This window comes from Crocuta crocuta, unplaced genomic scaffold, assembly GCF_008692635.1.
Source record: "Crocuta crocuta isolate KB4526 unplaced genomic scaffold, BGI_CrCroc_1.0 scaffold219, whole genome shotgun sequence".
Taxonomy (NCBI): domain Eukaryota; kingdom Metazoa; phylum Chordata; class Mammalia; order Carnivora; family Hyaenidae; genus Crocuta; species Crocuta crocuta.
In genome coordinates, this window is record NW_027551572.1 from 3672681 (window position 1) to 3696103 (window position 23423).

General features: G+C 37.1%; 1 protein-coding gene across 1 annotated transcript in view; it reads right to left on the reverse strand.

Moving 5' to 3' along the window:
• The window catches only part of LRP2 (LDL receptor related protein 2), a 195441-nt gene that overhangs the window by 94926 nt on the left and 77092 nt on the right, over window positions 1-23423 (reverse strand). Inside the window, exons 14-25 of the mRNA XM_077751078.1 lie at window positions 22237-22439; window positions 20351-20491; window positions 18223-18426; window positions 12640-12832; window positions 10554-10679; window positions 9624-9754; window positions 6203-6340; window positions 5553-5834; window positions 4213-4452; window positions 2966-3085; window positions 2750-2866; window positions 1058-1435 (exon numbers count right to left, since the gene is read on the reverse strand). Coding sequence (XP_077607204.1) covers window positions 1058-1435; window positions 2750-2866; window positions 2966-3085; window positions 4213-4452; window positions 5553-5834; window positions 6203-6340; window positions 9624-9754; window positions 10554-10679; window positions 12640-12832; window positions 18223-18426; window positions 20351-20491; window positions 22237-22439 — 2273 coding nt within the window. The remainder of the gene's footprint in view (window positions 1-1057; window positions 1436-2749; window positions 2867-2965; window positions 3086-4212; window positions 4453-5552; window positions 5835-6202; window positions 6341-9623; window positions 9755-10553; window positions 10680-12639; window positions 12833-18222; window positions 18427-20350; window positions 20492-22236; window positions 22440-23423) is intronic.

The window sequence follows — 23423 nt, forward strand, 5'->3', positions numbered from 1 at the left end:
CTCCACAGCCTAGTCAATGTCTGTTTAAAGATTTACTCTCCTCCACAATCACAGGACTTCAACCACTTTTTTCACTACAACCTTCTATTATAATTCCATTTAGTGCAAAGAGAGAAACTTGGGGAAATACTGCCAACATCAAAAAAAACAACAAAACAAAAACAAAACCACAACTGTCATTGATAAAGCACGCAAAGAGAATTAAGTTACTTCCCACTTTCTTTCTGATATTCTTCTACCTATACAGAAATGGAAGATGAGACTTCGACATTCAAGATCAAGGGCTGGAAGGTCTATGATAGGGTGTAAATGGAAAGGGGAAGGTAATTAGAACAGTAGAGGGCACAGATCCACCAACATGCCATCAGTCCTTGCTTTCAGGGCCACAGCAGCAATGCCTGAAGCCACCCAAAGTCAGTTCAAATGCCTGGGATGCAAATGCCCTCTATTCCCATGTGTACTCGAACTTATTTTTAACAGACGATACACGAAACATGCTTCAGAGGGGAAAATTAGAATTATTAGAATATTTTCAGCACAAATACAATCCAAATAATATCATAAGGATCTAAAATATTTTGCAATCATACCTGGCTGGGGTTCATCTGAGAGTGATCATTGATTAAAGAAGAAAGAAAGAAAGGACAGCAATTAGGATTACATGCCAATCACAGGACTTTAATCACAGCAAACACAAATCCCTGGACTTCATTTGCTTTGTGGCAAGTTCTGATTGAAATTAGAAAATATTAAAGTTAGAAAAACTTAGAACCGCAATCCAAAACAAAAATTAATTTGACAATCTAATGGCCTTATTTAGTCTCATTTTTCTAAAAAAAAAAAAAGTAAAATCACAGAACCAAATGCAAAGGATTTAATGAGAAATAGCATCCAGTGGTGATTTCTTTGAATTCCATGACACTTATCCCTACACAGATTTGATTTCACAGAGGAAGTGAAATCCCTTCCTGAAAACTACATGGAGACAATGGTGATGCATAGAAGGTCACTGCTCAGAATGAATTTATGGCCATTAAATTGTAGTCAGGAAACTTACTGCAAAGTGGGGATTCATCTGTCCCATTGGGGCAATCAAAGATGCCATCACACACTGCACTCAGATTCACACAGATGCTATGGCCAGGGCACTGCCATTGCCAACTGGGACAGTGAAAAGCCTGAGTAGGGCAGTCCTTCTCATCACTCATATCCCTGCAGTCATTGTCCCCATCACAGAGCCAGTCTCTATAGATGCAGTTTCCATTATCACACAGGAAGTGAGTTAAAGGGCAAGTCTTGGGGGCACAGCCGTGGTACTCATCAGATCCATAGATGCAGTCTGGGTGCCCATCACACTCCCAGCTCTTTGGGATGCAGACGCCATCTGCTTGGCACTGAAATTCATCTGTGTGGCACATCCCAGGAGGCCTAGTTGCTAAGAGAAATGCACGTGAGAGATGCACTTGTGAATGTAATTCATAATCCTTTTTATATAATACCAAGATTCAGAGGAAATTATTTTGGACCAAAGGTAGGTTTATTATAATGATCATAACAAATTTAATATTAAAATCTAGAACGACATAGGGTTCTCAGACATTGTGGTACACAAAAATCTTTCTATGTGTCTGATTTGTCCCTGAGTCTAAAGAAAATTCTGTTTCATGTGTTTTTAATGTTCATTCAACTACAGGATAATAATAAAATTTATCTGCCTCTTTATTAAACAATTACCAGCACATTTCAATAGGACTTAAATTGACATTAATTTGTTACTTTGAACTCATGTTTAATATCACATATTTGAATGTTGTTAATTTTCCCTCAAATGAACTACATCCAATGAAACCAGCACACAATAAGAAAACAAGAGGTGACAGTAAATCCTTAATTCTTTGCAAACTTTCCACAACTCATTGAGAGATAAGATTTGCTTCCCTATCTCACAGGGGTAATTCCAAGTTTCCTCCCGGGGACCTTGTAAGGCAACAGCAAGTGAGTCACAATTGGCAGTTTAACCACAAATCATCACAGAAGAATTCCGTGTTTTCAACATGAAACAGGAAAACCAGTAACTACGAATTTCTGGGTGTTGTATATATCTATAAAGTATTAAGCATTTTATTTAACTTTTTATACATAGATTTAACACATAAGATTTATATTCTATCAAGTCCTCCTTGAATCCTATGACTAGAAGGAATTTCTTTTCTGTGAACCCCAAATGAATTTTATCCGTATCATTTCTAAGGCCCTTATTAAAGTGTACCTTGCTTCCATTATTTCTTATGTTATATAATTTCTCTAAGAACAAAGACCACATATAACATCTTAGCAGGTATTCAGCAAAAAATAGCTGAAAATGAATTCATTCAAGTCAATATAAAATACCACTCCATACCCCATGATTTAACCTCGCTACTAAAATTTAAAACAATTAAAATAACTTTATATATAGCAAGCTTCAAAATTTTGAAACCCACTAATTTGGGATATCCTAGGAAATATTCATAGTGAGAACAAAAATATCTAAGAAATATTGAACCTACCTAAGGGACTATTGGAAAGTGCCCATTTATACCCTAAGTTATTATTTGCAAATACCTGGTCAACTCTAATGTATATTAACACTGTGTTCCTTTGATAATAGTTTGTAATTTAAGCTGTCCCCCCAGTTTATACAAATTAGAGGAAACTTAAGATAATATGAAATTATTCCTCTGCCTAAATGCAGAAATATGGTACTTACAACAGTCTAACTCATCAGATTGGTCACTGCAGTCAAAAACACCATCACAACGATATGTAATGCTAATACACCGACCTTCACTGGCACATTTGAATTGAGAAGCGGTGCAATGGATTACTAAGAATGAAAAAAAAAAGCATTAGAAATTAGCTCAAAATGACTAAACATTGAGATTATTTGTAAAAATTATGAATAAAAATAAAGCAATCCACTTACCACAACTATCTTCATCAGATCCATCAACACAGTCCTTGTCCCCATCACAGACAAAGGACACATCAATACATCGATGATCAAGACAACGAAACTGACTAGGTAGGCATGTCCCTGTAAATTCTAACATCATTCAAAAACAAAAACAAGTAACAGTTTATTTCTTGTTCATTGTGTACTAGACTGAAGCTGCAAAACGCTAAGGAGATACACAAGTTATCTCATTTGTACATGTGTTCAAAATCCCTTCACATTGGCCACATAGCCAAAGTCAGCCCAGAAGAGTACTCAAAGACAGGACAGTTTGGAGGAAGAGGAAGAAAAAAAGTCAGGTGTTCTGTGATTACAATTTGAAAAATACATAACACTTACCAAAGTGAACATCATGGGCTTGGACTAGACTATACCTCATGAATACGATTGAGTCCATGACTATACACCAAACCTAAGCAACAGAGCCCAACTGGGCATCATGGTCGACCTGACCCACATGCCACAACAGTACACAGACAGATCATGACCGAATTTAGTCGAAAGTCTAAGCAGAACAATTCTAGAAGCCAGAGTCCTGCCTTGCTAAAGAGAGAAAACCTCAGAGTCAGATGTGCTGGCTGCCCCATCCACAATATGAAGCTATACTAAATATAGATCCACAGAATGCGAAAGTTAGAAGAAGCCTGAAAACCCATCCGCTACAGTGGAAAGTGACTTGCCTAGTCATGTAACCAAGACTAGACTTTAGCCCAGGGAATTCCATCCACCTTCAACTACTATTGTAGGCACAAAAACAAACAAATAATAAACGAAATCAGAACTAGCAAGATGAAAAGCATGCAGACAGCACCTATGGAAATTTAAATTTTCTGTGTTTTACTCCCTTTTTACCTGTGAAACAAAAAGAAAAACCAATAGCCAAATGTCTTATATGACTTACTAATTTGTGATATGTAGATAGATGGATAGACAGATAGATAGACAAATATATGAATAGTTAGTGGAGGAATTTCTTGTGTCTGGAAGTTAGACAGAGACAGTCCTTGTTCTGCATCCATAGAACTCGGTGATCAGAGGACTCTAAGCTTCTCATGTCTTTACTCTTATAGCCTATGGATACAGGGATTGACAGATGGAACAATGATTACAATCCAACAAAAACTGTGTGAGCCTCAGAGGAAAATGTGCAAGGTCTACTAGTTACTCAAATCGATTCATTAGGCTGACCAACCAAGAGAAATCAGTTCAAAACTTACGACAATTCTTCTCATCGGATCCATCGACACAGTCATTATCTGTGTCGCAGAGCCACCTCCTTGGGATACACATATTATTATCACAGGTGAATAAGGATGCAGGGCAGGTAGTGGGTGCCTGGGAGGGACAATTCTGTTCATCACTGCCATCCAGACAGTCATTCTGCTTGTCACACTTCCAGTGTGCAGGGATACACTCTCCATGGCCACACATGAATGCTGAAGGTGCACAGGAATTGTCTACAACAGAAACAAACTGGTCACAAAGACATTTGTTTTTATAGCTCTATACAGGGAGTTCTTACCTTGTAAAGGCCCAGTTCCTCTTTTTCAATGGGAGCAATATACAAAATAGGGAGAGACGTGCAAGTCATCCTTATCATCATCAACATCACTAGCTGACATTTATTTTTTCTAAGTGTTTTATATTTTTTTCTCTCTTAATCCTTACAAGTATACTGTGTGGTACATATAATTATCTGCATTTTACAGATGAGGAAACTGAGGCTTTGAGAGATTTAGGAATCTCCCCAAGATTCATCTCTTGTTGGTATGATCTGAGGCCCATCCCTTACTTCTAAGCTGTACTTCCTCTAATCTCAATTTCACACTTAGTCTACAGACACCTTGAAAAGGTGTCATGTGAAAAATGCAAACTGATAAAATATTCAGGTAAAAACAGAAATAGGAAGAAAATTTTAGAAATTTCATAAAGTACAAATCGGCCCTTTTATTTTCAACTGTGACATTCTTCTTTCTCTCCAAAAAGACAGGTTATTATTATTATTGATCTCACTTTGAGAAAGAAATGTCTTAGATTTGACTTATTCCTTTTGGTTTTGTTTTTTGTTTTTTTTTTTTCATTTTAATGGGATGCCTTTGTTTTCTGAAATAGCATTCATTATGCCTCAGACTTTATATACAAAATGACCATTGAAAGAAGAATGTAAACATTAAGACCATCAGTTCACCCTTATTTTACTCCAAAGTGGAGGAAAGGGAATACAGCACATGAGATTTATGAAATATATTCTTTCAGATACTAAAGGTACTTATTTTGATCTGACTTTTGGAAGAGATTGTAATGACTGCATTGGTCCAAAATGTTACTGTAGATAGTCCAAATCAATGGTAGAAATAAACTGTAACATTATCTATGAATGATATTTATTATCTAACTCCTAAAGCCTTGAGGGTACATATTAAAAATCTGAACTTCTGAAAGTTTTTTTCCATTTTCCCCCCATAGATAAACCACCTTTAAAGGGAAAAAAAAAAAAAAGGCCCACCTCTCTCTGTTCTATTCATCACAGAGTATCTCCCGTGTATAAACTACTTACTAAATTTGCCACATAGGTGCTCATCACTATTATCATGACAGTCATCTACTCCATCACAGCGGTAGTGACTGGGAACACATCTGCCATTGCTACATGGAAAGGAAAAGGCGCCACACTGTTCCAGGGGTGGTTCATGGGACTGGTCTTCCTGGCATGTCAAGTGATTAGAAGTCAAACTCATTCCATAGGGACAACCACACACCCGCTGGAAATTTGGCACTGGGAAGCAGAAGTGGCTACAGTCGCCGTTTGGATGTGTGGGTCGATTGCAGTAGTTAGAACCTGCAAAAGCAAGGCGGAAGACAGTGAATTATGTACAGTTCCATGATCACAGGGTTAGGTGGTGAAGGAAAACGAATGGTAAAGAACAACGTTCAGGCCCAACACTAAAAAGTAGCTGCCTCTTAGAAATCAACATGCCAAATAGAACATTCAGTTTAAACACAGAAAACATTCTAAAGTGTGTTTTTCCTGACAACACCTTTATAGGGTTAACAAAGATGAACAGATTGTTAAGTCGTACTTACTTAACTATCTGGGTAACAGGAATATATAACAATCAGGAGCTATATTAAACCATAGGTACGAAAAAGTAAAGGAGCCACCATCTTAAATAAACACAACCATGTAAAAGAAGTTGGCAATCTCACCAGTCTGAGTGTTGGCATTGTATGATTTCACATGCATTATATTAGTGATACCACTTCGGATAATTCTCATGTCTCCACCATCCATTTTCCTCACTCGAACAATAGCACCGAGTCTCCAGTCAGTAAAAAACACATAGTCTAAGAAGAAACACCAGTGATTAGTATTATCACAGCTAACTTTGGCTTATAACGCTTCATCACTTTGGCTTGTAACGCTTCTTGCAAATATGAGAAGATTCTCCCATAAATATCTGTAATACGTTTCTGTGATCATTTTCTGTGACTTATTACTTTCTAGAAATGGCACTTTAGAAGGCTACATATTTGATACCAGAGTTCCGGCTCAGGCAGAAATGTACGGAGTACTGTGATGGTATTTAATAGCAATTAGGTTTGGATTTCTGTAGGTAAAAATAAAAATTTGGATTATTCAATAGAGCATTAGCTGTGTCTCATATGACTGAGTTCTCATCCCACCTAAAGTACTAAGCTTCTGAGTGCTTATAGGCAAATACTTAACTGTGTGAGGGTTCTTTTTTTGGTAAAATTAAGGAAATAGACTAAATCTCTAAATTCCCTTCCAGATCAACCTTTCTATATATCCCATGTCTTAGTTGAGGACACTAATTTTTCTTATATACTCAACTGTTGAGAAGGAAAAGTACCAATCTAGTGCAGAAAGGAACTTTCATTGTATCTCTGGGGATCAACAAAATTATCCACGGAAGTGTGCCTAGCTCTCCAACTATAGTAATATTCCATGAAATTCAAAATAGTCAAATGGGGAGCCCAGGTGGCTCAGTTGGTTAAGCGTCTGAATCGGCTCCGGTCATGAAGTCATGGTTCATGAGTTCAAGTCCCACATCAGGCTCTCTGCTGTCAGCACAGAGCTTGCTTTGGGTCCTCTGCACCCCCTCTCTGCCCCTCCCCTACTTGTGCTCTCTCTCTCTTTCTCTTTTGCTCTCTCTGTTTCAAAAAATAAATTTAAAAAAATAGTCAGATAGAGGCATCATTAAGACTCTAAACTCTAGGGTTGCCTGGGTGGCTCAGTTAGCTCAGTCAGCTAAGCGGCTGACTTTGGCTCGGGTCATGATCTCATGGCTTGTGGGTTCAAGCACTGCATAGGGCTCTGTGCTGACAGCTAGCTCAGAGCTTGGAGCCTGCTTCTGATTCTGTGTCTCCCTTTCTCTCTCTACCCTCCCCTGCTCACACTGCCCCTCTCTCTCACTCTCTCAGAAATAAATAAAAGACTCCAAACTCTAAATTTAGTCACATTCCCTTTACACTACCTACTAAAGCAGAGAAGTAAACACACACATTTTGAATAGAATCAGTGGATTTTTCTCTTTAACAATACCTTTTTTAAATTTTTTTAATGTTTTATTTCTGAGACAGAGAGAGAGAGAGAGAGACAGTGTGAGCAGGGGAGGGTCGGAGAGAGAGGGAGATACAGAATCTGAAGCAGGCTCCAGGCTCTGAGCTAGCTGTCAGCACAGGGTCTGATGCGGGGCTCAAACCCACAGACAGTGAGATCATGACCTGAGCCGAAGTCAGACGCTTAACTGACTGAGCCACCCAGGCACCTCTCTTTAACAATACTTTAAAATTCCCAGCTAACCAAAAAATGCCAGAAATGCCACAAATTTTACCATTAAACCAAATCCCTTATCTGTGGTCTAATCAATGACTAATCAGTCACTGGACTTACTAAACCTCATCTAGACTGACTGAAAATCTCAATACTACCACTCATGAAGGTATCTTACTATACTTAAATAGATGAAAAGTTCAATAAGCCTTTCACTCCTGTGTGATGCACAGATCTAGCCAAGCAGATCTAGCCTTTCATTAAAAACAAGGATAATTGCTATGGTGTTGTGCAATCAAAGAATTTTCTAGGGGCACCTGAGTGGTTCAGTCAGTTAATCATTCAACTCTTGGTTTCAGCTCATGGCATGATCTCCCAGTTTGTGGGTTTAAGCCCCACATCAGGCTCTGTGCTGACAGTGCCTGCTTGGGATTCTCTCTCCCCTCTCCCTCAAAATAAACTTAAAAAAAAAAGAATTTTCTATAAGAAATTCACAATGAAGGGTAGTGTTGGGAGAAACTTAATATTATTACTATTATTTGGGGAGCACGGTGTTGCTTTTGTGAGTATGCACTAAAATTTTTTTCAAATTGATGAAACCACACGATATTGAAACTGCCTTTTTATTCAATCCCAAAACATTTCCTCAAAGAGCAGGAAAAATTTAACATCCTTACAATGTTCCTATGTGACACCAAATGGCTGTCTAATATCATTAGTGAAAAGGAAGTGAGTAAATGGGAAGGCATAAAAAGAAAGGGATGAGTATGTATCATTGACTCATCTCATCAAAAAACTTACTCTCTCAAGAGCATTTTTAAAATATTTTTAAATACCATACACTCCTCCACAGATAAACAGAAAGCAGGATGGAACATGCAATATATTTACTAGCTGTTCATTGCACACTATATGTGTGGGAGAAAGTCTTTGATTTACAGTCAGTGTCTAGCCTGTTAAAGTACCTTGCTAATTATCCAGAATAGGACACAACTGGCATATGGGCGCTACTGTAACTGGACTAATTATGGATTGTCAAAAGAATCAGGATAGATTTGAGTCTCACTTCATCCTCTTGGCCTGGCAATTTTGTACAATGTACAAGCTATATAATCATTCACAGAAACTTTGTGTTCAAGACTAAATAAACCACCTGTTTCACAATGCCAAGCTACACTCAACTCAATACTACAGCTTCACTCAAGAAGGGAGCTGGGACAAGAAAAACTGATACATTGGTGTGATCATTGCTGCTGCATTTCCCAGAATTCCACACCCACAGCAATCTTTACTAGTAGCATTAAATTATCAGAAAGGTTAATGAAAAAAACATTTTGCTATTTTTCAGAAGACATATACTAATATTTGTATAAACAATGATATCAGTTACCCAATATGTGTCTAAAAAGTTTCAGAGTCATTCAGATTATGCAGTTGATAAATATGTGTAATAGATTTTCCACATAGATTCTAAGAAGGTTTTTACAGAGAACCACAAAACACCACAAGACACCATGAAAATTCCTGCTGTTTCTTATTAAAAATGATGAAATCAGTAGTTCTTTTGTTTGGGGGCTATTTATATCATAGAGTACTTGGGGAGTTAGACTTGGGGAGTCTAAAAGCGTCTACAACAAAAAACACATGAAGTGAAAATTGTCAGTCAACAAAAACAAATGTTTTGTTTATACATAATAGCACCATTCTCATTTTTTGTATTCTAAAATAACCAACTTTTCTGGGGTTGTGAGATTGCCAAATGAGGATGAGTCTACTGTTAACAATTTGCAAAGTATGAAAACAACACACATCTTTTATTGCTTCAAAGCATACCTTCAAAGACAGTAAGTCCAAATGGATGTGTCATCTGCTGTATATGGCCCAGGGTTCTTCTGTCTAAGCCATCAAAGGTGCTGTGCTCAATTTTATCAAAAAAGGCATCTACCCAGTACAACCGTAAAGCACTAAAATGATAAAATACTCAGTTATCTGTTATCAAGAAACTAGTAATGCACCCTTTACACTGAGGGCTTTCATGAATGGTATGTTCAGTTGAAACATTTATTAAACAAAGTTTTAAAAATTAGATTATACTGATTAAATATGTGATAGTTTTTGCAAATGGCATTTCATTCTTTTTCATAGCTTCTCTTACGCCCCCCTCAAAAGATACAGTATGTTCTAATAAAGCAATTTTAATTAATTGTCTTAAATTTTTTTTATAATTCTTCCTTTTGTCTCTTCTATAGACTACTTTGGCATTCACCTCTGTAAACTTTTCTACCCCGTTACCTTTTCCTATATTCCTAGACAGATCTTCAATTTCCTGAGAACTTTATTTTATACTTCAAAATTCTCCCAGAGTATATATATGCAAATACATATATGTTGATTAATTGACACTAATGACTTCCTATCCCTAAGTTGCTCCCTATGAAAATTACACATGACCTGAACTTCATCAAATCCCCTGTCCTACTTCTGATGGGATTTTAGTCTGCATCCTCTGTGTTGACCTTCCACAAGGTCCTATCATCCGGCTCCCTCTATCAGTATCCTCAGAATATTCATGATGCAACAGTTTTCATCCCAGCAGAGGTTAGCCAACTATGTGTTCTTTGTCTCTTTGTATCATTCCATATCCTTCTCCCAACACAGCATATGATATAAAAAATACCCGGGTATTTTTACTCACTCCATCATACTGCTTCACGTGATTGACAGTAAGTGGGAACTTAATAATTCAGAATGATTCCTACTTACCCCCAATCAATGGCCAACCCATTGGGCCATCCAAGAGTAGTGTTTACTATAGGCAAAAGGTTAGATCCATCACTCCATGCTCTCACAATTTTAGCAGGACGGAACCAGTCAGTGAAGAATATGTAACTAGAAAAAGAGGTAATAAATAAAAAATGTTAACACGGGAACAAACTACAAGACTTAGATTTAGCACAAACTCAGATTTTCCAGAGACGTTACAATTTCATTCTCTGTATATGTTCTTGGGCTTATGCAGAAAAAATAAATCTGCTTAATAGGCAGATTTAGTGTATGATTGATCTCTTAATTAAAAGTTCAGTTATCAACTGAAATACATAAATACAATGGCATTAAAATGGGAGCCAGAGTAGAGAACCAAAGTGGTAGCCTTGTGACCTAAAACTATTGTAACCAAGTAGATTCTTTAAAAAGACATAATTCAGGTTACATTTTTTAAGAGTTTATTTTATTTTATTTTTTTTATGTTTATTTATTTCTAGGAGAGAGAGAGAGACAGCGTGAGCAGGGGAGGGTCAGAGAGAGAGGGAGTCACAGACTGAAACAGGCTCCAGGCTCTGAGCCGGCAGTCAGCACAGAGCCCGACGCGGGGCTCGAACCCACAACCGCGAGATCATGACCCAAGCGAAAGTCGGACGCCCAACCGACTAAGCCACCCAGGCGCCCCAAGAGTTTATTTCTTAAGTAATCCTTAAACCCAACATGGAGCTCGAATCTACAACCCCGAGATCAAGAGTCACACACTCCACTGACTTAGGCAGCCAGGCGCCCCTGGGTTAAACTTTAGATACTCATAATATACTATGAGTAAGAAAACAGATTTTAATCTCTTTCCTCTCTGAATTAAACATCTAGGTCACACTAGATAGCTCTTTAGTCATCTTCCACATGGAAAGCATTTCATCTCGGAGGAAGAATGCACCCAAATCAACCTAACTCTTAATCACTATCCAAGGTAAACTTTTATTCTGAGGAGTGACCAAACAAATTTAGGAGTAAAAGAAACAAAGAAAAAAAACTTTTCTCTTTCATGTGACCCTCAGAAACTAAAATCAGTCTTTCCGAAACATGAATGTGACTTATTATTTCAAATGAAGGAGTCAGTGGGAAAGGAATTTAACAACTTTTCAAAACCAAATGTCTAAGATTTAGTTTAAGGTAAGTTCGTTAGAAAAATCAACTCTCTACAGGACAATAAAATTTCTTATAATATCACCAGTTTTTAAATTTTTCTTACATTATTTCACAGGGAGAAAATTTAAATACAAAATAAACACTCTAGAGGCAGCATTCAGACTTCTTAGACACAAAGGCTTTGTAGTCAGATAGGCCTGGAATTTGAATACTAACTGCTGCTTATCAGGTATTATATCTACCTGGAGCACAAACCAGCTTTTGAATTAGACAAGATTATGTAAAGTGCTTACTCTGTGCCCTCCGTGAATCAGGTTTAAGTGAATTACCACTCATTTTGTTTTTCTTTTTAAACTCCACTCAAATACAACTACCAAAATCAGACTTGTTCCAAACAAACCTATTCACTATTAACCATATTTAAATAAGAAAGGTAAGAACCTAAAAGGAATAGTATAAACTATTCTCTCTTTTCTTGTCTGACACCACCAATCATGGAATGGTTAAACATGAAACTTAGTCTGTGGTCTGAAAGACTTTTTATTCTGAAAACTACTGAATAATTAAGCAGGTTTTGCCAATCTTTATATCAATACATTAAAGCAGGGAAAGAATTTGAGCCTTTCCTGATAATTCCACTGAACATTCAATCCTTTTCTACTGAATCTGTATCACATTGTTGGTCCTCTTCAATTGTGGGGGAAAAACACACACTTGAGTGAAGACTGGGAAAGCTGAAACTAAGAACAAAGTATTTCCAAGGAGATGAAGTGATTACTTAAACTTATGCTAAAGGGATAAAATTCAAGGTGATTTCAATTTATATAGATCAATCTTATATTTTCTAAACTTGCTAACTAACTGTGGCATCACTTTTCAATAACTTTAAAAGACATACAATTTCAAGCTCTTCAGGAAACATGAACACACTTACCCAGCAATAGGATGAACTACAATTGATCGTGGGTTATTTAAATTCTGGATTATTGCACGTCTTGATTTATCAGCTAACCTCATGACACTGATACTCCTGTAAGAAGCATCTGTCCAATAAAGATTCTTTGAAATCCAATCAAAACTCAAACTTTCAACACTTTCCACCCTGTTGGCAGTGAGAATTTCTCTTCCTGTAAATTAAAATATGAACAAGGTTTAAGCTAAGTATATTTCATGACATACATTTTCCAACTACTACATATTTAAATTGTGTCAGAGTCATAGCATATTTCAGTAACCCATGTGGAATTCTTAAAACAAAAAAATACTACTGAGCAACAACAGAGATCAATCTAGAATCTAATCATTCTCAAAAGTTTGGATCTCAAAAAACAGATATGATTCTGATAAATTGAACCAGAACTGGTATGCCTTATATTTACTCCCTTGTTCAGCCTTCCAGAAAAAAATTTCTCATTGCAGAACATCTGAAGAGAAGATACCTGACTTCACATATTCACAAACACCACCCAGAGAGCTCTGATAAGCTGACACCACCAGGTACCACAGGCAGATCTCTGAGGTGTGACTGCCCAACTTTCTCATCAACAGTCTTTCAAAAACAATCTTTTCCATTCCATTACTTAAGCAAATTATAAAAAGAAAGTCTTCCATGTGCTAGACACTATACTAGATACTTAGGAAACATAAAACTGCTAATAGTATTAGTAATAATAGCTTATATCGGGCACTTACTCCAAAGCAGGAATAGGCCCAAATATTTTACATGGAATCATCCGTTGTTAGAACAGTTCAACCAAGGGGGTATTGTGAGTAACCTTATTTTGCCGAAGAGGAAACTGAATCATAGAAAAGTGAAGCATCTTGAAAGAAGTTGTGGACACTGTCTTCAAAAGGTTTATAATGAAGTGGGGAAAGGAAAAGAGGTAATTAACTCAAGAGATAAAAAAAGTCAAAGAGTAATGGGTACATTGACAGAGGTGTGCACAGAATGGTATGACACACAAACCCCAAATGAAGCACATGGCAAGGTGAAGGTGTGTGGAAAATTTTCCCAAAGGAAGGGGTGAATTAGGTAATGTAGGAAAGACTTGGAAGTGAGAAATAGAGATTGAGAACTTCATGTGCTTTGGAGATTAATCAATTAACGATAGAGGCTGAAAAAGGGAGAAATTTAGGTAACCACCAGATCCTGGAAGGAATGGGGGGGAAAGGGGGGATAAGAGGGGAAGGGACAGATGTCTACTTAGATCTATTAGTTTTGAGGTAGTCATGGGATATATCGTGAGATATGCAAAAGGCAGTTGGCATTATGGGTCTGAATCTCAGAGAGCTTGGAAGGAGATTTTTGGAGAGATATTTATATCATCACCTGAAAAAAAGCCTTCGCTGATCCTTCCCCCTCATTTGCCAGGTTAAAAGGAAAATCATTCAGTAAAAGCCTTTATCACAAGCCTCTCCATACTGATTTATAATGGCTACAAAAATGGTAATCCAAGACACTGAAGGTACAAAGTTAAGCAGAAGATGGAATAGAAGAAGAGAGCCACATGTTGAACACAGAGAACACACCTGTAGAGAAACAGGTAAAGAAGGAAAGACCTCTAAAGAACACCAGAAAGAATGGCTAAGAAAAGGAAACAAGATTTGAGGTGATCAAGATGAGAAGGGTTTCGAGTGACATTTTTGGCAGATTGGGATGGAGTGAGGAATAACTGAGAATATAAATGTGGAAGTGAGAACAGGAACATGTAGGCCAGCTTCCAAGAAGTCCAACCATGAAATGAAGGAGAGAGAGCAGTAAGTAGAGACCATGGACTGAAATGTGGGTTGCACTTTTAGGATGGGAGACTTTTGATCATATGAGTCCCCTAAGAGCTTCATTCAACTGATCTGGACTTTCATTGGATTTCTGACAACTCATTCCTGCATATGTACTCAATGACCCTTATTCCTTTCCCTAGAAAACAGCAGTTTAAAACCTCTCTCACCAAAGCATACAAAGTTTAACCACTGACTATACAATATTTTAGAAGGTAACTTGCTCAGTATGTAAACTTGCAACTGACAAAAAGCATGATGAGAATTCCAGTTTGACAAAGCCAAAGGAAGCTGATCTGCAGGAGACTGAGCCTACATGTGGCAAAAACCCAAGAGTGCTTTTTGGTGAGAGCCCAGATTGACTGGAGTTCTCCAAGCTCAGTGGACCTAACACTAGTCTTCAGAAAAGACGCATTCTGGTTGAAAGTAGAAGATTGACCACACATGTTTTCTCCTCTTCCTTCCAAACTCTATTAAAATGACAGCAAAGCGACAGCAGATAGATTTCGACAGTTTGGAAGAGAAAGGGAGAGGAGAAAGCTGCAAACTAACTCCAGCAGAGGGAAGACCCACACCCACACACACGGAGACGCTTCAGCATATTTGGGTTCAGAGATAACAGAATCTGCGAAACACAGGGGTAAAGAACTAAGGGGCTTAGTTAAAAGTTGGTATCAGAAGCAGTGAGACCACCAGGTCCTTCCTAGATCCTGAGCATCTATGCCACTTCCGTCTATCTCTTCTAACAGACCAGCAATCTTGTTCTCTGGAGGAAATGATGCTGAGGTGCTGTGGGCTCAAAGATATCACAAAGCACAATGGCATCTACTCTGCATCTACTGGGTGGAACAGAACTGAATACAGGCAAATTGTGTACTGAAGGGTCCTTGGCGCCCTGTCCGCTGTATTCTACTGTAACACAGATAGCAAGCTACCTTTACAACCTCTTAATCCCCATACCAACAAGAATGGAGATATCTACTAAGCGCAAATGACTATTGCTAGAAAAAGATTTACTAATACTGATGTTTGGAAGCTCCCCAACAGAAAAGCTACCTCAGTCACCTGAAGTTATCCAGCTGATGAGGCCCATACATATAGACTTTCTGATAGCTTTTATAAACCTTGCCCTTGATATTACACAAAAATCACAAATTTGAAGAAAGTGTCCATCATGGGGAAAAAAAGTTGAAATAAAAAAGGAAAAGGAACCCAAAGAAAAAGGAAAGAGAGAAAGATTTTAATTCCAGTATAGTTAACAGTGTTATATTTATTTCAAATGTACAATATAATCATTCCACAATTTTGTATATTACTCAGTGTACATCTAGTTAAGTGTAATCTTAATCTGCTTCACCTATTTATACATCCCCCCACCTCCTCTCTGGTAACTATCAATTTATTCTCTATAGTTAACAGGCTATACTTTGTCTCCTCCTTTTTTCCTTTGTTCAATTGTTTCTTAAATTCCACATGTGAGCAAATCCTATAGTACTTGTCTTTCTGCCTTATTTCATTTAACATTATACTCTCTAGCTCTGTTTGTTCATTTTTGTTTGTGCTTGACATCGTGTGCAAAAATTTATTGCCCAAATCAATATTGAAGAACTTTTTCCCTACATTTTCTTTTGGGAGTTTTATGCTATCAGGAATCAGTTTTTAAGTCTTTGATCTATTTTGGTTAATTGTGTGATTTGTGTGAAATAAGGGTCCAATTTCATTGTATTACATGTGTTTCTCCAGTTTTCCCAGCACCATTTGTTGAAAAGACTATCCTTTTCCCATTGGGTATTCTTAAAATCCCTCTCAAATATTAGTTGACTATATATGCCACAGTTCAGTTCTGGGCTATTTTGTCCTAATGTTCCATGATGTGTCTATTTCTGTGTCCATATCATGCTATTTTTATTGCTATGGCTTTGTAGTATAGTTTGAAATCTGGAAGTATGATACCTCCAGATTTGTTCTGTTTCCTCAGGATTGGTTTGGTTATTCAGGGTCTTTCATGGTTCAATACAAATTTTAGGATTGTTTCTTCTATTTCTATGAGGAATGCCTTCAGTCATTTGATAAGAATTGCACTGAATCTGTAGATGACTTTGGGCAGTATGACCATTTTAAGAATATCAATTCTTCCAGTCCATGAACATGGGATGTTTTTCTGTTTGTGTCTTCTTCAATTTCTGTCATCTAAGTTTTGTAATTCTCATTTTACAGATCTTCCACTTCACTGGTTACATTTATCCCTAAGTCGGCGCCTGGGTGGCTTAGTCGGTTAAGCGTCCGACTTTCGCTTAGGTCATGATCTCGCGGTTCGTGGGTTCGAGCCCCGCGTCGGGCTCTGTGCTGACTGCCAGCTCAGAGCCTGGAGCCTGTTTCAGTCTGTGACTCCCTCTCTCTCTGACCCTCCCCTGCTCACGCTGTCTCTCTCTCTCCTAGAAATAAATTTAAAAAAAACTTAAAAAAAAAAAAAAACATTTATCCCTAAGTATCTTATTGTTTTTGATGCTATTGTACATGGAATGGTTTTCTTACTGTCTTTTTTGGATGCTTCATCATTGGTGTAAGGGAATGCAACTGATGTCTGATTACTGATTTTCTGTCCTGCCGTTTTATTGAAATTATTGATTAATTCCAACAGTTTCTGACTGATTCTTTGGGATTTTTTGTATATATAGGATCAGCAGCAAATAGCTACCTCTTTTGTTCTTCCTTTCTAATTTGGATGGCTTTTGCTTCTTTGTCTTACCTAATAGCTCTGGCGAGGACTTCCAGTACTATATTGAATCGGAGTAGTGACAGAGGACATCATTGCCTTGTTCTTCATCTAAGGGGAAATGCCTTCAATTTCTCTCCATTTACTATAATGTTAACTGTGTGTTTGTTGTACATGGACTTCATTATATGAGGTATGTTTCTTTTATATCCACTCAAGAGTTTTTATCATGAAAGTATGTTTTCTTTTGTCAATTGTTTTTCTGGATCTATGGTGATGACTGTGTGATTTTGTCTTTCATTTTATTGATGTGATATATTACATTTGTTGATTTGCATATATTGAATCATCCTGGCATCCCAGGGATACATCCCATTTGGTCATAGTATACAACCCTTTTAATGTGTTCTTGAATTCTGTTTGCAATATTTTGTTTATTTTGTTAGAATTCTTGCATCAACTATAGTAATGGTCTATAGCTTTCTTTTCTTATGGTATCCTTATCTGGTTTTGGTATTTGATAGAATTCTCCAGTGGGACTAGTTATAAAATCCAAACACAGGATTATATCATCATCCAATAACGTATCCAACAGTAAAATGTAACTGACCATTATTTGTTCTTTTGTAATGATTATGAAGATATTAACAGAATCCAAATCAATTGAAAAGCTATAGTAAATCAATACTCACATATAATTCATGCTTTTTATGGCGGNCACAGCATCCAGGGAGATCCTCTGGCTGCTTGAATGTGAGGAACAGCCACTAGCCAATTAACCTATTACTGACTTTCATCCACATGACTCTCCTTTTATATGAAATGTCAGCTTCTTTTATGCTAATATTTTTCACCATTAAAAATGCACCCTTAAAAAGTTTTTAACTTAAGTCATAAGAAAAGTAACGGATCACTTTCCTTATTTAAAAGCATTTTGCAAACCAAATAAGTTCTAGTGAGAAAATTATTATTATTAATCAAAAATAGACAACGCATGCAGAAAAATGTTTAATGTATTCTCACCTGTACCATTGATATTTTGTTTAAAAATCATGTCTTTTGATGTATCTGAAAAAAAGATAGTGTTCTCCTGGGCATCAAAATCAACTCCAACAAAGAAAGAAGGGTTTCCTGTCACTGGAACTATGACATCTTCTTGGGTAGACAGGTTGAATGGGATGCCACGAACAGCCACCTCAGATGAAAAGATCAGGAACTGCTTAACAGCTGTAGGAAGAACACAACTCCATTAGCCACAGCCTGATTCTTGTCCACCTTGAATTAAAGAGAAATTACTTATATATCCATTATGCACATTTTATAGTTCAGAAATGTAATACTGAAATAAACATAAAATAAATGTGGAAAACAGTTGTAAATAATGGGAAAGGAGAGAAAAAGATAAGCAGCTATGAAGGCAATACAACTATTACAATCTTCCTTCTTCTTGAGAAATTTGTCATTAAGATTTATATAAAACATGGTCCATATCCTGAATTTCTAAAGCAGTATTAACTGATCTGCATATGAATTCCATCAAAATCCTTGATTTGGATTAACTTTTGAAAAGAGATCTATACTAAGAATCCTACTGCAGTCTTTACGGTATTAAGACCAGTGAAGGGGACTCCTGGGTGGCTCAGTCAGTTGAGCATCCAGCTTCGGCTCAGGCCATGATCTGTACATGGGTTAGAGCCCCGCATGGGCTCTGTGCTGACAGCTAGCTCAGAGCCTGGAGCCTGTCTTCGGATTCTTTTGTCTCCCTCTCTCTCTGACCCTCCCCTGCTCACACTGTCTCTCTCTCTCTCTCTCAAAAATAAAAATAAAAACATTTTTAAAAGTCTTCAAAAAAAGACCAGTGAAAGAAGAATGAACAGTAACCAGGTAAGTTATTTAGAAATAAACAAAGGAGGAAAAGACGGGAGGGAGAGGAAAAATGGAGGAAATGGGAAAAAATGAGTGATTTTAAAATCAAAGAAGGAGACAGTAATAGTATGTCAGGAAATTAAAAAGAAATGAAAGAGGTATACCCAAGACAAAAATAAAAATTGTATGAGTTTAAGTGCAAAATTATTAGACAATGTAGTGTCAATGTAATAGAAATATATGGCTTTTTGAATGAGGGTTATTTTTACCTGAGTCTAGTATTACCCACAAAGTTAACAAATTTGGAGCTAACTGGGGGCTCAGATGGTTAAGTGGCCAACTTTGGTTCAAGTTGTGATCTTGCAATCTGTGGGTTCAAGCCTCATGTTGGGTGCTGTGCTAACAGCTCAGAGCCCGGAGCCTACTTTGGATCCTGTGTCTCCCTCCTCTCTCTGCCCCTCCCCTATTCCCCTCTCAAAATAATAAAGTTAACAACTTTGTCTCAGTTAGAATTAGAGATATTACATTCCAAGCAGAAAGCAGCACCATCTGGGGAGCAAGAATTTGTCAAAGTCATTAAAAAGGAGGGTTTCAAGGTGAAGAAAAGAGAAACAAAAATTGCTGGAGTGTGCATTTCATCAGCTGAGGCTGAGGCAATAGCCTAACCATGAGTAGATGTATAGGCAACCAAAGAAGAAGAAAAGAACTGAATTGCATCCCAGAGCACAGAGGCAGATATAAAGAAAATATGAAATATGAAAAACTAGATGAGTAAATGAGCTACCACAACACTTAGTTTGCTGTGGAATACAACAATAAATAAAGTCAAGTGGGATGCAGGCACAAGGGGCTAAAGCAGCAGTCTAGGAAAGGGCAATGGAAGTGTTGAGAAGTACCTCCCAATAACATTAAGGCTAACATCTAAAATGGAAAAGGTATACACAATAGAGAAAATAACTCAAAATTAAACTGTATGGAATTTTAAGACAATAGTTTAAAATAAAGACAAAGACTTCATGAAGGAGACAAAAGGGAAAGGGAGTCCAAGGAAACCCTCGATGTGCAATTAAAGGAAAGACCCACAGGACATAAATTTACATCTTCAAACACAATTCCGTGTATGAAGGAGTAGTGCCTACTGAGGAAGATGTTCTGTCAGCTACCAAAAGTTTATTCATCAAGAAGAAGTGTGACAGGAAGAAGCTGGCCCAGTCCAAAAGCAGCATATAACCCCTCCCCCCCCCATGCTGCCTGCCAAAAAGACAGCCCCAAAACGATTTCTTACCAACACAGTGGCGGTTATCCACATCCAGGCTGAAGCCGAATGTGCACTTACAGCGGTAACCCAAACCATCATTATCTGTTACATGGCTGAGGACACAGATCTGTTCACAGCCCCCATTGTTATTTCCACATGGATTCCTAACTAGAGGAAAAACAGGGTTAAATCTCAATTAGAAATGTATGATTGTCCAAGATATATGAAACCACTTTGAGCCCTGTTGGTGAAACAGAATAATGGGTTTGAAACTCAAACACCACTACTGGTTGCTTACCTGCTCTGACTCTCCCACCTACTCTCAACTGGCAATGGCAACACACAGGGTTCCCACAGCGGGATAACTTTGGGAATTCTTCTCCCCAAGACAATTATGTCAGACTCTGTGTGCTAGCCTCAGTGGTTAGAAAATAACTGCTTCCCCCAAAAAAACTTTAGTTTTATTTTTACCATTTATGAGATATAATAAGGAACTATTATTCACTGGATTCTTGCTTTGAAATTAGGCCAGCTTACAATCAATAACTCTAAGAACTAAGTATTATTATTTCAATTGTATGAAAGAGGAAACCAAAGCCCTAGAAGCTAATGCCACTTGCCCAAAATTATTCAGCAACTAAACTAGAAGTTCTAAATCCAGTTCCAAAACCAGTTCTAATTCCAAAACCATCCATGCCTGCAATACAGGCATACCAGTTGATACTTCAAAAACCCATTCTAAAAGCAGTGACTCAAAAAGCTCACTATACACAAAGGTGTCAGGGCCAAAAATGTCATGTCTGCTTTGAAAATTGTCTTCTTAGCCTTTGACTTATTCTTTAAAATTGTCTCTTTACCTTCTCAGGTGGATTGATTTAAGGAAACTACAAAGAGAAATAATTTGGATGATAAAATTAGTTAATTTTTTTGGTCAAAGACAAATAGGAATTTAGTAGCTATAAACTTGTGTAGCATGTTTTTCAACTAAAGTATATATTTTCCCAGGATGAATACATTGAGGCATATTCACCGGAATGTATCAGTTCTAATGGCTGATTTTTTGTTAAAAAAAAAAAAAACTAATTACTTTATAGTCACTCTCCACTGTAAAGTCAGACCCACTACTTAACAAGGGAGTTTTAAAGTAAAATCTACCTTTCCCTGAATTACTATTCACTGGTTGTAAGCTTTCAGTCAACACAGTTTATCATATTTATTTTCTTTGATGCACAAGCAAACACAGAAATGAGCCATATACAGTCACAACAGTCATGTCAATTTAAAACAAGACTTACTATAAAACAGCAGAAGTATATATAGTGTCTGAATCAAAATATTTCTTTTCTTTCATTCATAAGTGACCAGTCTATGAGACACCAAGTACAGTTGGCCTATGACAGACCCAATACAAACCAAATAACAGGTGTCATATATATACAAGAGAGAAGAGAAATTGGCTCTGACATCACCTCAAATGAACACTTAAGCATATTATTTTTTCTTCTGGGCCTCAATTTCCTCAACTTCAATATTAAAGGCCTGAATACAAGATTTCTCCTAGTAGAATGTGAACACATATTTTGGTTTAGTTTGTTTGCTGTCTCTCCCCAGCATTTAAACAGGACCTGGCACATTGCTGGTGCCAATTAATATCTGTTAAATACATCTCTAAGTTCCTTGCAGATTTGGCATTTTAACTCTAAAATACATCAATTTCTCCAGAAAGTCCCTGAATCTACAGAGCCAGTTTCAGAGAGTTTAATTCTCTAGATAATCCACCATGTATTTAAAAATGCTATCCAAATCTCATGAGATCGCCCATCATTAACTTCCATAGCTTTGAAAAACTCTTTCTACCAAAGCAAGGTAGCTCTCTACCAAGCAGGGTTTCCATTGTTCTGGGGCATACATACCATAAGGCTGCCTGAGGGAATGGTAAATAGTCACTCCAAAGGGCCTTAGAGAGGTCTGGTGGTACAGTTGTGGACTGGTCTCTCTGAACTTGTTTGCCTTTATTACAGCCATCTTTGTCCAGTCAGTAAAGTATACATGATTTTCAAACAAGCTTATTCCAAAGGGATGAGGAACAAGAGAGCCTCCTCGGACTACCATCTTCCTGTTGCAAAAGATGTACATCACACAATTTTTTTTACCTTACTTTTGATTAAAAGTGGAATTAGTTCAAGTAAACACCTAAAAAGCGAAGTAATTTCTTGATACGAATGTAGAATATATAGAAAAATACTATTAAGTTGTAGAAATATCTCCACCTACATTTGAAAGAAGGAATTTCATGTTGTCTCTTGAAAAACACCCTTGAAAATAAAATTCCAGTCCTAGTTTATTCTAGATTTTTTTTAAAAAAATTACTGTTTTCCCACATGCTTCTCATTCTTTGAAGGTTGCCCCACAAAAAAAGAAGGGCACAGATGTGAAATATCATTTTGAAATCCATAGGTGCAAGAGTACAACAAGGGAATGGAAATGTGGTAGCAGATACCCTCAACGTAGTTCATACTGTATCATTAACCATTTCTTAGCAATTAGACAGCAGGATAGTGAGTAGAACAATTCAACCCAGAACAACCATATAAATCTATTCCTGATGTCGCTCTGGGAAACCAAAAAATATTACTACTGCCATGTCTCTGCTTGATAAAACTGTCTCTCATTACATTTGTAGTGAAGACAGAGTGGCCAAAGCTGCTTAACTAGAAGTAAAATAGAAGTAATAGAAGAAAAGAGAAGTAAAAGGTGCCAAGCAAAGGATAATGTCTACCATAACTTCTTCTACATAAAAGGTAATTCATTTATGCCACATAAAGAAAGTGAAGTAGAGGATGGTTCATGAGAAAGAACTTATTTTTTTCCCTTGTACCAAAAGAGAAAGACCTTATAGAAAAACCTTAAGAGCCCTGAAAACAAAAATGCACAAAAGAACTCTAAGAACTGAAGATACTAAGGCTTTACACCAAAATGTAAAAAACAAAACAAAAAAGCAAAAAACAAAAACAAAGGTGGCAAGTTATCATACCTTAAAGCACTCAATAATGACATGGTATGTTAAGATTAGAGAATGGTTTTTCTTTTTCAGTTAGGA